Source organism: Rhinatrema bivittatum, chromosome 8, assembly GCF_901001135.1.
Source record: "Rhinatrema bivittatum chromosome 8, aRhiBiv1.1, whole genome shotgun sequence".
Taxonomy (NCBI): Eukaryota; Metazoa; Chordata; class Amphibia; order Gymnophiona; family Rhinatrematidae; genus Rhinatrema; species Rhinatrema bivittatum.
The window spans coordinates 275,705,377-275,719,691 of NC_042622.1; the positions used below are offsets into that span (position 1 = coordinate 275,705,377).

General features: G+C 49.2%; 1 protein-coding gene across 1 annotated transcript in view; it reads right to left on the reverse strand.

The window, feature by feature from the left end:
* Positions 1-1,123: 1,123 nt before the first annotated feature.
* The window catches only part of SF3A2 (splicing factor 3a subunit 2), a 50,241-nt gene continuing 37,049 nt past the window's right edge, over positions 1,124-14,315 (reverse strand). Inside the window, exons 8-9 of the mRNA XM_029610979.1 lie at positions 2,892-2,960; positions 1,124-1,980 (exon numbers count right to left, since the gene is read on the reverse strand). Coding sequence (XP_029466839.1) covers positions 1,276-1,980; positions 2,892-2,960 — 774 coding nt within the window. The 3' untranslated portion in view covers positions 1,124-1,275. The remainder of the gene's footprint in view (positions 1,981-2,891; positions 2,961-14,315) is intronic.

Genomic DNA, 14,315 nt, shown 5'->3' on the forward strand with positions numbered 1-14,315 from the left:
CTAGTAGGTTTAGAGATGTTTAAGTGTGTTATTTATTTATTTAAGATTTTTTATATACCGGTGTTAGTGTGTACATCACATCGGTTTACATTATAACAGTAGCTTGGAAAATACATTAAACAGGGAAGTAATAAGGCATGGGCCATGTGAACGAATAGAGAGGCATAGAAATATAGAGTAACTGGCAGAAAGGTTCAGAACCTAAGAATATAAGGTTCAGAGTGCCGATTCCTAACATGGTGCAAATATTAATGTATAACGAGGTAGATAACAATAAACATATGTTAATTATATACAATATGTACAGGAGTGCATAGATGTACAGATTTGCATGGTATTAAGGATGGAGGGTAGTAGGCTAAGGGGAGGACAGAAAATGGTCTAGGGGAGGGCGGGGGTGGTTAGTCGGGGTATGCTTGTGTGAATAGCCATGTTTTTAGTTTCTTTCTAAATTTGAAATGGCAGGATTCAAGACGTAGTGTTGATGGCAGGGTGTTCCAATGTGAGGGGCCTGCAATTGAGATGGCACGTTCTCTTGTAGTGGAAAGGTGTGCCGTTTTTAGAGAGGGTACATGAAGAGATCCCTTGTTGATTGATCTGGTGGGGCCATTTGACTGTGTAGAGGTGAAAGAGTGGTCAAGCCAGTTAGAGTGGTGGGAGTGAATGGCTTTGTGGATAATTGTGAGCGTTTGTATAGAATGCGAGAGTGGATTGGGAGCCAATGCAGGTCTTTAAGAATGGGGGTTATATGGTCGGTTTTGCGGATGTTTGATATGATTCTTGCCATGGCGTTTTGGAGCATTTGTAGTGTTGTGAGAAACACGATTAGTGGTGAGATATTTAATTCTAGGAGGCTTGGTGGGCAGTAGATAAGGCATATTTGTATATTGTTAGTATCAAAAATAGCAATTTCGTGATTGGGGGGGGGTTGTTATTGGTTTACATTTGAAAGTTTTTTCAATGATTAGCAAGAGTCCACTACCGTGCTTGTTTATTCTAATCTGTACACATGATTCATTGCACCCTTTTTCTAACTTACAAGTGGTTGCATTTTCACAGCTTAAAAAAACACAATCTCTCAGTTTTTCTAAAGGTATTAACAATAAAAACACAACCCAAAAAGTATTTGTAGAGTTTTAATGAATTTACATAATATTCCAATGTAAATCAACTTGTTTATTAAAAATAAAAAAAAAGGTATTTTTTTCTCTGCTTGAATGCTGTGTAACACAAATACTAAAGACAAAATCAAAGTATTGCTGGGTTATGCTCATTTTAATTGCCTGGGGGTGGGGGAGGAACGTTTCCAGGTCCTTCACTTGGCAGAGGTGGTCTCAGCAAGGTAGGCATCTGCCCTGGTGGGTGCACCACTGGAGCTGGCAGAGGTACGCCTGGAGCTGGTGGAGGCACTCCTGGGGCTGGAGGGTGTACCCCTGGAACTGGCGGGTGTACCCCTGGAACCGGTGGAGGTACCCCTGGGGCTGGAGGGTGTACCCCTGGAACTGGCGGGTGTACCCCTGGAACCGGCGGAGGCACTCCTGGGGCTGGTGGGTGTACCCCTGGGGCTGGCGGGTGTACTCCTGGAACCGGCGGAGGCACTCCTGGGGCTGGTGGATGTACCCCTGGAGCTGGCGGGTGTACCCCTGGAACCGGTGGAGGCACTCCTGGGGCTGGCGGGTGTACCCCTGGGGCTGGTGGAGGTACTCCTGGGGCCGGCGGAGGTACCCCTGGGGCCGGAGGAAGCACCCCTGGGGCCGGAGGAATCTGAGGTGGTACTGGAGGCACAGTACCAGCAGGTGGTATTGGTGGTAGGGGCAGGCCCCCTGGAGGAGGGGGTGGCATGTTGTCAGGAAGTGGAGGACGTGGTGGCAATCCATTCATTAGAGGTGGCGGAGCTGGTCTCTTCACGCCAGGTGGTCCAGCAGGAATGGTTTGGGGTACTGGGGGTTTCTCCATCTTAAAATGAAACTGAAGGAAAAACTAGAAAAAATGAGTAGACAAAACCCATTAGAATGTTTGGGACCTCTTTCTGTAATGGAAAGTTTCTTTCTTCCAGAATGCAATGGAATAATCTATTTCCCTTAGTTACACTGTATATTCCTAATGCAGACAAGGATGGCCCAATTCTCAAAAGCACATGACTGAATATATGTGGCAGACAGATAAGAGACTCTTATCTGTGCAAAGGATCGGTAATGAATCAGTCCATTGCAAGCAGTGAACAGACTTGCATATTCCCACCATGAGTAAAGACCGACACTGGGGAAACATGAATTCCCAGTATTAGGGGCTCCATTCACCAAGCCTAGCACTGCATACAAACATAGCAAAACCACTGAATTCTGCCTGCACCACCCTCTTACGCAGCAATGTTCCCAGCCAAACAAGGGACTCGGGTCTGAAATGAGAGTCTACACCCATCTGCTTGGACTGGGAATGCTACACAATAGAGAACGCTCATGGCTGGGAAAACCTCCATACCAACATCTATTAGCTGCCTCCAAGCATCATGCACCATGGACCTTCAAGAAGCCCCTCTAACTCTACCATTAAGCTTGGCAGCAATGCAAGCTGCAGGTTGCTAGGTTTCTTCAGAAGCCCCCCATGTGCAACCAAAATCCTAGCTGTGGTGGTCCTATGTTGTCCCTCCTTCTTAAGACAGGCAGATTGGGGTAGTGCCCTTTAAGTAACGAGAGAGCAAGAGAAGCTCTGGCGAGGAAAAAAAAAGGCAAAAACTAACAAAACCAAATGCACCATTGGCAAAAATAATAAAAGTAGTGAGTATCTGTGGGGAAAAAAGAAGAATGGACACATTGTATGTAATGGCAAACACAGCCTTAAAATTAATTAGCTCCCCTCCCCTACACAGCCAAAGTAAAATCTGCAGCCACCTGTTTAGTTTCTCGATTCCAGTGGGTCCAGAATTTCGCTTCAGCTTTGTCAATTTCCCTGCTTGGCACCTGCAGTGGTGAATGGTTTAAAAGAAAGTTAGTGGAAATGATAGGAAAATTGGTTCTTACCTGCTAATTTTCGTTCCTGCAGTACCACGGATCAGTCCAGGCAGTGGGTTGAGCCTCCTGTCCAGCAGATGGAGACAGAGAAAAACTGAAAGGGTATCCTGTATCAGGACAGAGCCTACCCAGCATCCCTTCACTATAACCATTGTCAAAGCAGATAAGTATAAAGATAACCAGTAAAAGATCAAGCAAGCAACAAGTAACTGATAATTTAAACCATTCAAAACTCTGTAAAGAAACGCTCTTCCATATATATGCATATTCATCTAGTAGATGCTTCCGGTACCTTAAAGTTATGATAGGAAGTCGAGGCATCCAATAAACTGTAAAGAAAAGAACTTCGAGCGGACATAGCAGACAGTACACGGGAAGGAGTCTGGAATGATCCGTGGTGCTACAGGAACAAAAATTAGCAGGTAAGAACCAATTTTCCTTTCCCTGTACGTACCCGGATCAGTCCAGACAGTGGGATGTACCAAAGCTTTCCTAAATAGGGTGGGACCGAGACAGTCCCACTCAAAGTATCTGCCGTCCGAAGGAGCCAAACACTGGTGCCTGCACATTGAGGCGGTAATGCCGAGCAAAGGTATGTAGACTTCCAAGTAGCTGCTCTGCATATTTCCTGCGGAGAGACCGTCTGACTCTCCGCCCACAAAGTAGCCTGAGAACGCAAGGAATGGGCCTTCAGGCCCTCCGGAACCGTCCGGCCCCGACAGATAAGCTGACGCAATCACCTCCTTTAACCAACGAGCAATAGTAGCCTTAGAAGCTGTGTTTCCCCTACTTGGGCCACTCCATAAGACAAATAGATGATCCAAGACTCGAAACTAGCTTGTAACCTGGATATATCGCAGTAAAACTCGTTTAACATCCAGGCGCCGGAGGTCACCACCAGACGTGTTTGCAATGTCTGCAGCAGAAAAAGCCGGGAGTTCTATCGACTGAGATGAAAGGAAGGCACAACCTTCAGCGAAAATGACGGAACCGTCTTGAGGGAGACCCCAAAATCCGAAAAACGGAGAAAAGGTTCCCTACAGGACAATGTTTGGAGCTCTGATACCCTCCTGGTGGAGCAAATAGAGACAAGGAAAACTGTCTTAAGAGTTAGATCCTTAAGTGTGGCCCGCCTGAGGGGTTTCAAAGGGAGCCTCACAAAGAACCCTAAGCACCAGGTTAAGACTCCATGAGGAACAAGTAGCTTGGACGGGCGGATTCAAATGCTTGGCCCCCTTGAGGAAGCGAATGACATCCGGATGAACCGCCAATGCATAACCATCAATGCTACCCAAGAGGGACCAGAGAGCAGAAACCTGCACCCATAAGGAGTTGAAAGACAATCCCTTGGAAAGGCCATTCTTGAGAAAATAAAGGACCTGGGATACCGAAGCCTTGCGCGCCGGCATTCCAGACTCGGCACCCACATTCTCAAAAACTCTCCAAACCCGGACGTAAGTGAGAGAAATAGAAGGCTTATGGGCCCACAACAGATTGGATATAACTGCTTCCTTATACCCCTTCTTTCTTAGACGTCGCCTTTCAAAAGCCAGGATGCTAGACAGAAGCGATCCGCCTGGTCGAAAAATACTGGACCCTGCCGGAGAAGGTGAGGAAGATGGCAGAGGCGAAGAGGACCATCTGTCGCGAGGTTCACCAGATCCGCATACCACAGTCTGCAGGGCCACTCGGGTGCCACGAGAATGACGGAACCCCGATGAAGCTCTATTCTTCGGAGTACCTTTCCCACAGGAGGCCAAGGGGGGAACAAGTACAAGAGAACGGCACGAGGCCAGGGAAGAACCAAGACATCCACTCCTTCTGAACAGTGCTCCCTTCTGCGGCTGAAGAATCTGGGAGCTTTTGTATTGTCCAGAGTAGCCATCAGATCGATGTGTGAGGGGTGTGGGGGGGGACACCCCACCGGCGGACGATGAGATCCATCGCTCCTTCTGACAATTCCCACTCTCTGGGATCTAGATACTGATGACTGAGGAAGCCTGCTTGAACATTCGCCTTCCCCGCAATGTGCAAAGCTGCCAAGCGATCCAGGTGACGTTCCGCCCAGGCAAACAGCTTCCTGGCTTCCAGAGCCATGAGGTGACTTCTGCTGCCCCCCTGCCGATTGATATAGGTTACAGTGGTGGCATTGTCCGAGAGCTCTCGCATTGCCTTGCGATGGATCAGAGGGAGAAAGATCTTGAGAGCCAGGCGGACCGCTCAGGCCTCCAAGCGATTGATGTGCCAGCGGGACTGAACTGGAGACCAGCACCCATGCATAGATTGAGTTTGACAAACTGCTCCCCAGCCGGAGAGGCTGGCGTCCGTCGTCTATAAACCCTTCAGGAGGTGAGCGAGCGAGAGCCACCATTGCATGTCAGCGATGGTAGAGTGGGAGGAGCGTCCGAAACTGTTCCGACACCGGCTTCCAGTGGGACAGCAAAGCTTTCTGTAATGGACGAATATGCGCAAAAGCCCATGGAACCAGATCGATATTGGAAGCCATGGACCCCAGGACCTGAAGGTAATCCCAGGCTGTGGGTAACGAAAGCGAGAGAAAATTGCGCACTTGTTCCATGAGTTTGAGCACCCGAGCATCTGGCAGAACACCTTGCCGACTTGGGCATCGAATCGTGCTCCCAGAAATTCCAAGATCTGGGAGGGCTGTAGCTTGCTCTTGGAAAAGTTGATTATCCACCCGAGGGAGATCAGGAAGGCCAAGACTCTGTCGACCGCCAACCTGCAGAGTCTCCGACTTGGCCCAGTTGAGCCAATCGTCCAGGTAAGGGTGGACCAGGACTCCTTCCCGATGGAGAGCGGCCGCCACTACCACCATGACCTTGGTAAAAGTGCGTGGCACGGTGGCGAGGCCGAATGGGAGAGCCCGGAACTGGAAGTGTTGTCCCAGAATATTGAACCTGAGATACTTTTTTTTATTGAAATGTCAACAATAACATTGAGCAGTAAATAAGAAACCATCTATAGATATCTATTATATTGCCGTTTATAGAGTGAGGATCATGAGTTAATCCTATAACCATAACCTGCGTTCTATCAGGAAGAAGAATCTAAGTATGTACGCAACTATCCTGGTTCAAAGAAGATATATCTAGAACTTTGATATATTATACATTTACACGGGAAGTGCAACGTAAATTTTGCACCTCTAGACATTACTTCTTGTCTCATTTGAAGGAATTTTCTCCTCTTTTCTTGAGTAACGTTCGTTACATCCGGATAGATCCAGATTCTATGCCCACGGAATAGTCCACTTTGATTGCGTAGATATAACTTTAATACTGCATCTCGCTCCGAAACAAAAACAAAGGAAACCACTAGAGTATCTCTAGTTTCAATCACAGTATCTAATGTTAATTCTAATAATGCAGAGACATTTAAAGGTTCTTCCTGTGATCCTGATGCTTCTTGTTGTTTTTTCTTCTTTATTTACTTTCTTTGGGGTATAGAATATTTTTGAAATAGCAGGTATTCCCTCTTCTGTAAATTTTAGAACATTTTTAAGGTAGTCTAAAAGCAGTATCCCCACGTGATATGTTAAAATCTAGGAAAATTTAAGAACCTCAAGTTTATTCTTCTTATATCATTTTCCATCTTCTCCATATGGTTAAAGCATATAGTTTCAGATTTAATAAGATTATGTTGTACCTCTTCTATATGTTTAACTTTTTGTTCGGTTGCAGTTAGATTACTTTCCATATTAAGTATCTTTATATATTTAATGTGTTGTAGGTTTTCTCTCAACAAACTTGACATTGTTTTAATTGAACTGTCCATCGAAAGAAACATTTTCCAAATAACTTCTGTGGTTATTTCCTGGGGCTTAACCAAAGGAAAAGATTCATATAAATGTACCTCAGGTTCTGCTCTCCCTGCACGCACAGGTTCCCGGTTTCCATCGTCATCCTTGTTCCTCGGCGTCCTTGCCCCCGGAGCCTTGAATTCCAAAGCTCTCCGAAATGGACGCTTTATCCGCGTCCTTTCTCGGGGCTGGTGTTCCAGCTGGAGCTGTTTTTCCTTCCAACCAGCCAGCGGTAATGTCTCCAGACAAACTGAAGACCCCCGACTGTGGTTCCGGGGTATTTGGTGCGCTGGGGCTGAGGGATAACTCGTCCACCAGGGGTCCTGGCGTCTGCTCTATGTCGGGGATCCCCGCGGTGGCTCTCCCCAGCATGTTCCTCATGGTTCCGGTGAACATAGACTCGATCCGCGACTGTCTCACATCAAAAGTAGGCGTCAAGGTAACAGATTTAATCTTTGCCTTTCTTTTTGTGTGCGGCATAGCAAGAAAAATTCTTCAAGTAGGAAAATTCAAGAAAAGGCTTACAGCAAAAAGCCCCAGAGCGAGATTGCATGCTTCCACTCTAGATGGCGGCCATCTTGGACTCCGAACCTGAGATACTTCTGATGTTCGTGGTGTATCGGGATATGCAGGTAAGCCTCCGTTAAGTCTAGTAAGGCCAGGTATTCGCCCGAGCGAACTGCTGCTATCACCGCCCTCAGGGTCTCCATTCGAAAATGGGGAACCTTGAGAGCCCGGTTGACCCTCTTGAGATCCAAGATTGGACGGAAGGACCGGTCCTTTTTGGGGACGACGAAGTAGATGGAATACTGGCTGATCCCTTGTTCCTCCACTGGGACTGGAATTATGGCACCAAGCTTTGGTAGCCTGCTAAGGGTCTGTTCGACCGCTGGCTGCTTCCGCAGGGAGAGATAATGTGAAGATTCAGTAGGTCCTGAGCAAATTTTAATGCATAACCTTTTTCTATCACCTCTAGGACCCACAGATCCATCGTAATATTGACCCATTCCTCGAGAAACAGGGACAGCCATCCATCTAAGTTTGGAACAGAGGAATGGGCCGGCCGCATCTCATTGGGGAGAGGACTTTGTGGTCGAGTGCTGTTGGTTGCCATCCCGGAAGGGACGACGGCCACGAAAGGAATGAGACCAGGACTGGGATCTGGAGGAGGTACCTCTTGGAAAAGATCCCTGCGCTCTGCTATTATACTGACATTGACCTCTAAATCGAGAGCGCGAAGGAAAGAAAGATTTGGACTGTTTCGGGCGGTTCTCTGGCAGCTTATGAATCTTGTTCTCTCCCAAGGATTTAATACGCTGTTCAAGGTCCTCAACAAAAAGCAACTTACCCTTGAAGGGGAGTGTGCCCAAATGCGACTTGGAAGAGGAATCTGCAGCCTAATTGCGAAGTCAGAGGAGGCGTCTGGCTGACACAGCAGAAACCATAGCCCTGGTCTGCACCCGGAGCAAATCGTAAAGGGCATTGGCCCCATACGCCACTGCCGCCTCTAGCCTGCCTGCTCTGCCTCTGCAAACGGGAGGTCCTGGGTGCTGAGTAATTGTTGAACCCACCTGAGGCTTGCCCACTGCATGAGACTGCTGCAGATTGTCGCCCGAACTCCTAAGGCCAAGACTTCAAAGATGCGCTTGAAATAAAGTTCGAGTTTGCGGTCCTGAACATCCTTCAACGCCGTGGCTCCCATCACCGGGATGGTGGTGTGCTTGGTGACAGCGGAGATGGAAGAATCCACCTTGGGAACTTTAAGCATGTCTAGGCATTCATCAGGGAGGGGATAGAGCTTGTCCATTGCCCTACCCACGCGGAGCCCCACCTCGGGGGACTCCCATTCCCTAAGGAGCAGCAGCTTGTGCATAGGATGGAACGGAAACGTACGTGGAGAAGCCCTAAGTCCCGCCAGGACTGGGTCCACGTTAGCTGGCATAGCGGCTGTAATAGTATCATCAGGTGGCACCTCAATTCCCAGTTCCTGTAAAATAAAGGGAATAAGGGGATCCAGCTCTTCCCTTTGGAACAAACGGAGAACTCACGGGTCGTTACCCTCGAGTGGAGGACCCGGGAGCAAGTCAGAATCTGGATTGGGATCAGGGATCACAGCCAGTTGGGGGAGGGCTGGGGGGGGGGGGGCCGAAGGACCCGGCACCTTCCTGACCCTGATGGAGCCCTGCCCATCTGACACAGGAGGAGGCTGTGGAGCAGGCACCTGAGGGATTTTCACGGGGGGGGGGGCCGGTGGAGAGTCCCTCTCTTCCTAAAGGCTAGCCAGATATGATTTATGCATTAAAAGCACAAATTCTGTAGAAAAACGAGGCTTGGAAACGAGGGAGAGGGAGGGGGAGGGGGAGAGCAGGATCAAAATCCCCCTCCTGGGCTCTGACGGGGCTTAAATCCGAGGGTGAAAGGTTTAAATCTGGCTCGGCTGAGCCCTACAGTCCGGAGTCTGAAGAAAGACCTGCCCCCAAAATGGCTACCGTTCCCACGGTTTTCTGTGAGACGGCGGTCGAGCCATGCATTAGTACGGTCGACCCCGGGCTGCCGATCGCGCCGCGTAGGGGCCCTCCCTGCCGCCAAACAGTAAGAGCACAGCCCATCGCGGGAGAGCTGAATCACAGGCTCCTCACAGGCTAGACAGCAATTGGAATGTGGCATGAAGTAAGATAAAAAGAGCCGCGGGAGAGAGAATCAGCTGAGCTGGTCTGCCCTAGCAGCGGGAGCATGAGAACGAACCCTGCTGCGCTGCTTTCCCTGTACTAGCAGGGCTGATTTCGCTTGTCTCTTGCCTTCCGATAAGAGTTCTTTGTTGTTTTTTTTTTTTTAAACTTTTGAGTGCAGGGGAATTAGGCTCCCCTGCTAAGTACTCGAGGGCAGCACAGGCAAGGAGGGGGAGTGACTGGACCACCAGTATCACCCCAAGCAGACAAGCCGGTCACTGGGAAGGGATTCCTAGGCTGTAGAAACAAGGGGCAAACCCCCTAGGATACCAGAAGAGCGGGAAAACAGGGCTGTCTTCCTGAAAAAACAGGAGTTTTGAAATGGAGAAATTACTTACTTGATAATTTCGTTTTCCTTAGTGTAGACAGATGGGTCTCAGGACCAATGGGTATAGTGTACTCCTGATAGCAGATTGGGAGATGGGGTCAGATTTCAAGCTGATTTCAGCACTACATATACCGGTGCAGGAAGCTTAGTTCATCAGTATTCTCCTCGAAAAGCAATTTTGGATATATGTGTGTTTTAATAATTTGATTAACTTGATTAACTAGGCCTGGTTCAACTGATTTCCAAATTGGAGACCGCCAGTGCACTCAACCGAAAAATGCAGACACCCAGCAACTATGGGTAATACATGGCCTCTCTGTGCTTGTCTTGCTCCTGGGGATTGTCACCCGAGGTTTCCGGGATTTCGGGGATGCCGTGGGCAGGATGCGGAGTCCATCTGTCTACACTAAGGAAAACGACATTATCAGATAAGTAATTTCTCCATTTCCTAGTGTGTAGCAGATGGACTCAGGACCAATGGGATGTACAAAAGCTACTCCAGAACCAGGTGGGAGGCTGCCCGTGGCCCACTTAGTACTGCCCTTACAAAGGTTGTGTCCTCCCGGGCCTGGACATCCAGGCAGTAAAACCTGGAAAAGGTGAGTATGGAGGACCAAGTCGCCGCCCGAGAGATCTCGGCAGGCGACAGCATCTTGGTTTCCGCCCAGGACCCAGCCTGGGCCCTGACTTGTAGAGGTGGAGGCTTCCCAGCTTCTACGTAGGCTGTCTTATTACTTCTTTGATCCAATGGGCTATGGTTGCCCACGATGCTGCTTCTCCTCGTTTCTTCCTGCTGTGAAGGACGAATAGGTGGTCCGCCTTTCGTACGGATTCCGATCTTTCCAAGTATCGGACTAGGAGTCTGCTGATGTTTAGATGGTGAAGATGGCTGAGTTTTACCGAATCCTTATGTTCGTCTGGAGATGGTAGCGATATGGTTTGGTTTAGATGAAATTGAGAAACCACCTTCAGAAGAAAGGAGTTTATGGATCCTGGTGTGAACCTGAGGAACGGTTCTCGACAGGATAGGGCTTTGAGCTCAGAGATGCAACGGGCTGAACATATTGCCATTAGGAATGCAGTCTTCAAGGTCAGGAGCTTTAGTGACAGACCGCGGGTAGGTCTGAAGGAAGCTCCTGCTAGGAAGTCTAGAACTAGATTGAGATTCCATAGGGGCACCGGCCACTTTAATGGTGGTCGAATTTGTTTGACCCTTCTCAGGAAGTGGGAAACATCTGGATGGGTTGATAGACTGATGCCGTCCACTTTGGCTCTGAAGCAGGCCAGTGTGGCCACCTGAACCTTGAGGGAGTTCCCTTCAAGCCATCCTGCAGAAATTCCTGGATCATGGGGATTTTGACTGTCCGCGGAAGGATCTCGCAGTCCTCACATCAGGCTTCGAATATTCTCCATATTCCATACTCAATGGCCAGAACATAACAGAGAATAGAGTTGGGTCTTCGTGGAGAATCTGTCCTTGCCGGAGAAGGTCCCTGTGTGGAGGTAGGCACAGAGGATTCCCTGCAAGAAGTCTTCGCATGTCTGCGTACCATGGCCTTCTTGGCCAGTCCGGGGCCATTAGAAGTACTAGGCCCCTGTGATGTTCTATCTTGCGGATGATCCCGCCCAGTTATGGCTATGGTGGAAAGGCGTACAGCAGGTCTTCCTGTGGCCAGGTCTGGACAAGGACATCAATTCCCCGGGATTGCGGTTCTAGTCTGCGGCTGAAGAACTTGGGAACTTGGGCGTTGGGACCGGGTTGCCAGGAGATCCATGGCTGGGGTTCCCCAGTGGTCTTATCATCAACTGGAAGGCTGTGGTCGACAGCGTCCATTCCCCTGGGTCTAGACTCTCTCTGCTGAGGTAGTCCGCAGTGACGTATTTTCCCGCGATGTGGGAGGCTGAAATCACTTGCAGGTTTGCTTCCACCCACGCCATTAGGGGGTCTATTTCCAGGGACACCTGTTGGCTTCTGATTCCTCCCTGGCGGTTGATGTAGGCAACTGTTGTGGCGTTATCTGACATGACTCTGACCGATTCGCCCCAGAGTCTGTGACTGAACCGTAGGCAGGCTAGTCTGACTGCTCGGGCTTCCAGTCGGTTTATGTTCCATCCTGACTCTTGCTTGTCCCAATGCCCCTGGGCCGTCAGTTCCTGGCAGTGGGCTCCCCACCCTCACAGGCTTGCATCCGTGGTGAGCAAGATCCAGGTCAGTGGGGATAATCTTACTCCATTGCTCAGATGGTCTTCCTGTAGCCACCATTGGAGCTGGGTCGGAACCTCTGCCGGTAGCTGGAGGTGAATGGAGTAGATCTGGGACATCGGGCTCCATCGTGACAGTAGGGAACGTTGTAGTGGGTGCATGTGGGCCCTTGCCCATGGGATGACTTCTAGGGTTGATGTCATGAGACCGTGGACTTGGAGGTAGTTCCATACCTTGGGGCGAGCATAGTTCAACAATTTTTGCAACTGGTCCATCAGTTTCCTTCTCCTTGTAGGGGGAAGGACGACCTTGTCTTGCTTAGTGTCGAACCGGACTCCCAGGTACTCTAGCGATTGTGAGGGCTGCAGGCAGCTCTTGGCTGTGTTGACGACCCACCCGAGATTCGGCAGTAGATTCTTGACTCTGGTGGTCGCCTGGTACTTTCCTCTGGAGATTTTGCCCTGATCAGCCAATCGTCCAGATACGGATGTACGAAGATTCCTTCTTTCCTTAGTGTCGCCGCCACTACCACCATGATTTTCGTGAACGTCCGAGGAACAGTAGCTAGTCCGAAGGGTAGCGCCTAGAACTGGTAATGATGGTCCAGTATCGCAAAGTGTAGGAAGCGTTGATGGTCGTGGTGGACCAGGATGTGGAGATAGGCTTCGGACAGATCTTCAAGGTCTTCAAGCTAGCCTACCCCTAACCCACACACTCTCCCCCTGGCACTATCTCGCTACATGACTTCGACTACAGTTTCAATTATATAATATATATATAAAAGTTTTCATCAAGTCCACTATATAAACATCTTGAACCTTCCCAGACCATACCCTGTAATGCGTACATAGTTCTGCTTATATTTATATTCATGTTTTTTTTCTACATATATAGTTTTCCCTGAATACCTTTTACCCTCTACATACCATGTTCGTACCCCCACGTTTACCATACCATGTAACCAAATCGTTCTATGTATTTTCTCTATCATGTTATACGTTATCTGTAAACAGATACGTTGTGCTAATGGCTATCGGTATATAAAAACCTTTAAATAAATAAATAAAAATAAATAGAGATGTCAGGAATTCTCCCGGTTGTACTGCCCTTATGACTGAACGTAGGGTTACCATGCGGATGTGTGGAACCCTCAGGTAGCGATTGACGGTCTTGAGGTCCAGGATGGACCTGAACATCCCCTCCTTCTTGGGGACAATAAATAGATGGAATAGTGACCAGTATTTTATTGGTGCTTGGGCACCGTGGTTATCGCCTTTAGGCTGATTAGTTTTGTCAGTGTGGTTTCCACTGCCGTCCACTTGGAGGGGGAGTGGCATGGTGATCTCACGAATTTGTCTGGAGGGATGCTGTGGAAGTCCAGATAGTATCCCTCTTGAATGATGGTTAGGACCCACTTGTCCGACGTTATCTCGACCCATCTTTGGTAGAAGAGGGTAAGCCTGCCCCCTATGGTTTCTTCCTGTGGATGGGTCCATTGATTTTCATTATGGGGTGCGGCTGTGGCATGTACCTGAGCCTGCTCCCCCCTTCTGTTGTGTCTGTTCTGAAAGGACTGGCCCTTGCCTACGGGGCAAGGTGCTTGGTAGTATGTGTTCTTGTACGGTCGGAAGCGCTGGGTTCCTCTGCCCTTGGTTCTTCGGAGGGAGGAGCGCCAGTTTCCCTTGTTCCTGTCCTCCGGTAACCGAGACACTGGAGAGTAACCCCATTTGTTGGCTAACTTCTCCAGTTCGCTTCCGAACAGGAGGGATCCTTTAAAAGGCATTCGCATAAGGTTCGTCTTGGAGGTCGCATCGGCTAACCAATTTCGGAGCCATAGTTGCATTCTGGCTGCCACTATGGAGGAGATGCCCCTGGCTGAGGTGTGCACCAGGTCCGAGGTCGCTTCCGTGAGGAAGCATATCGCTGGTTCTAATGTTTCAGCGGAGGTGGTTGCGTCTCTGGAGAGAAGTAAGCAGGTACATGTCACCACGGCGCAGCAGGAAGCGATCTGCAGGGTCATTGCTGCAATATCAAACGACTGTTTAAGGATGGATTCCTGGCGTCTGTCCTGGGCATCCTTGAGTGCGGCTCCTCCTTCGACCGGATGGTTGTGCACTTTGAGACAGCACAGACCATAGCGTCCACTTTTGGGAACAATAGGAGTTCTTTGGCCGTGGGTTCCAGGGGATATATGGCTTCCAGGGCCCGTCCCCCTTTGAAGCTG